The sequence below is a fragment of the Fragaria vesca genome, linkage group LG3 (genome assembly GCF_000184155.1).
Source record: "Fragaria vesca subsp. vesca linkage group LG3, FraVesHawaii_1.0, whole genome shotgun sequence".
NCBI lineage: Eukaryota > Viridiplantae > Streptophyta > Magnoliopsida > Rosales > Rosaceae > Fragaria > Fragaria vesca.
Genome location: NC_020493.1, coordinates 27,513,458 through 27,514,216, shown reverse-complemented (window position 1 = coordinate 27,514,216; position 759 = coordinate 27,513,458). Strand labels below are relative to the sequence as shown.

Below are 759 nucleotides of genomic sequence, written 5' to 3'. Positions count from 1 at the left end.
CTATAGTTGTCCTCGACGAGGTGCCATGTTTTGAAATCGCTGAATTATAACTTCATTGTCAATGGCATTGAACACATCTTTCTCAAGGTACACTGTTAAGCTATCATTCAACCACTGATCTCCCATTCGATTACGCATTCGATTCTTTATGATGTTCATGGCAGAGAATGCCCTTTCAACTGTGGCTGTTGCAACTGGAAGTACTAGTGCCAAGGTAATGAGCAGATATGCATATTGATAAGTCTTATGCTTTCTTGTCTCAACAAGTTTCAGTGCTAGATCAGATATTCCATGCATGTTTTGAAACTTAGAGTTAGACTGCATATCATCAATGTAAATATCAAGTTGTGACTCTAGTATCAACAAATCCGATGTAGAAAAATCAGCCGGATATAAGTGAGCAAGATGCATCAAACGTTCCTTGTTAAAACAAGAAAATGTATCATTCGGACTTAAACAAGCAAGGCAGAGGAGTAGCTCTGTATTGGCCTCATTGAAACGATTGTTCAACTCTTGTAGTTGGAGATCTATCACAGCACAAAAAGAAGTCAAAACGATAATAGTGCAAATTTGTGATTTCTGGACTTTTACGCTTGGATTTCCATGGACATAGAAGCTGCTCACTCATGTTAGGAACCATGATATTTTCTTTCCCACAAAACACAACAACTTGATCTAGTAAAGAATCCCATCCATTATCCCTCATATCCTGCAATTTTTTCTTGCATATTTTTACTAAATCCATTGCATTTACTATAT

General features: G+C 37.0%; 1 protein-coding gene across 1 annotated transcript; it reads right to left on the bottom strand.

Annotated features, from left to right (window-relative positions):
- Nucleotides 1-706, bottom strand: LOC101297233. The gene is made up of 2 exons (XM_004296286.1): nucleotides 625-706; nucleotides 1-527 (listed from the first exon to the last, which is right to left on the bottom strand). The coding sequence occupies exons 1-2, from the start codon at nucleotides 704-706 to the stop codon at nucleotides 1-3; spliced, it is 609 nt and encodes a 202-aa protein (XP_004296334.1).
- Between the last annotated feature and the right edge of the window lie 53 nt (nucleotides 707-759).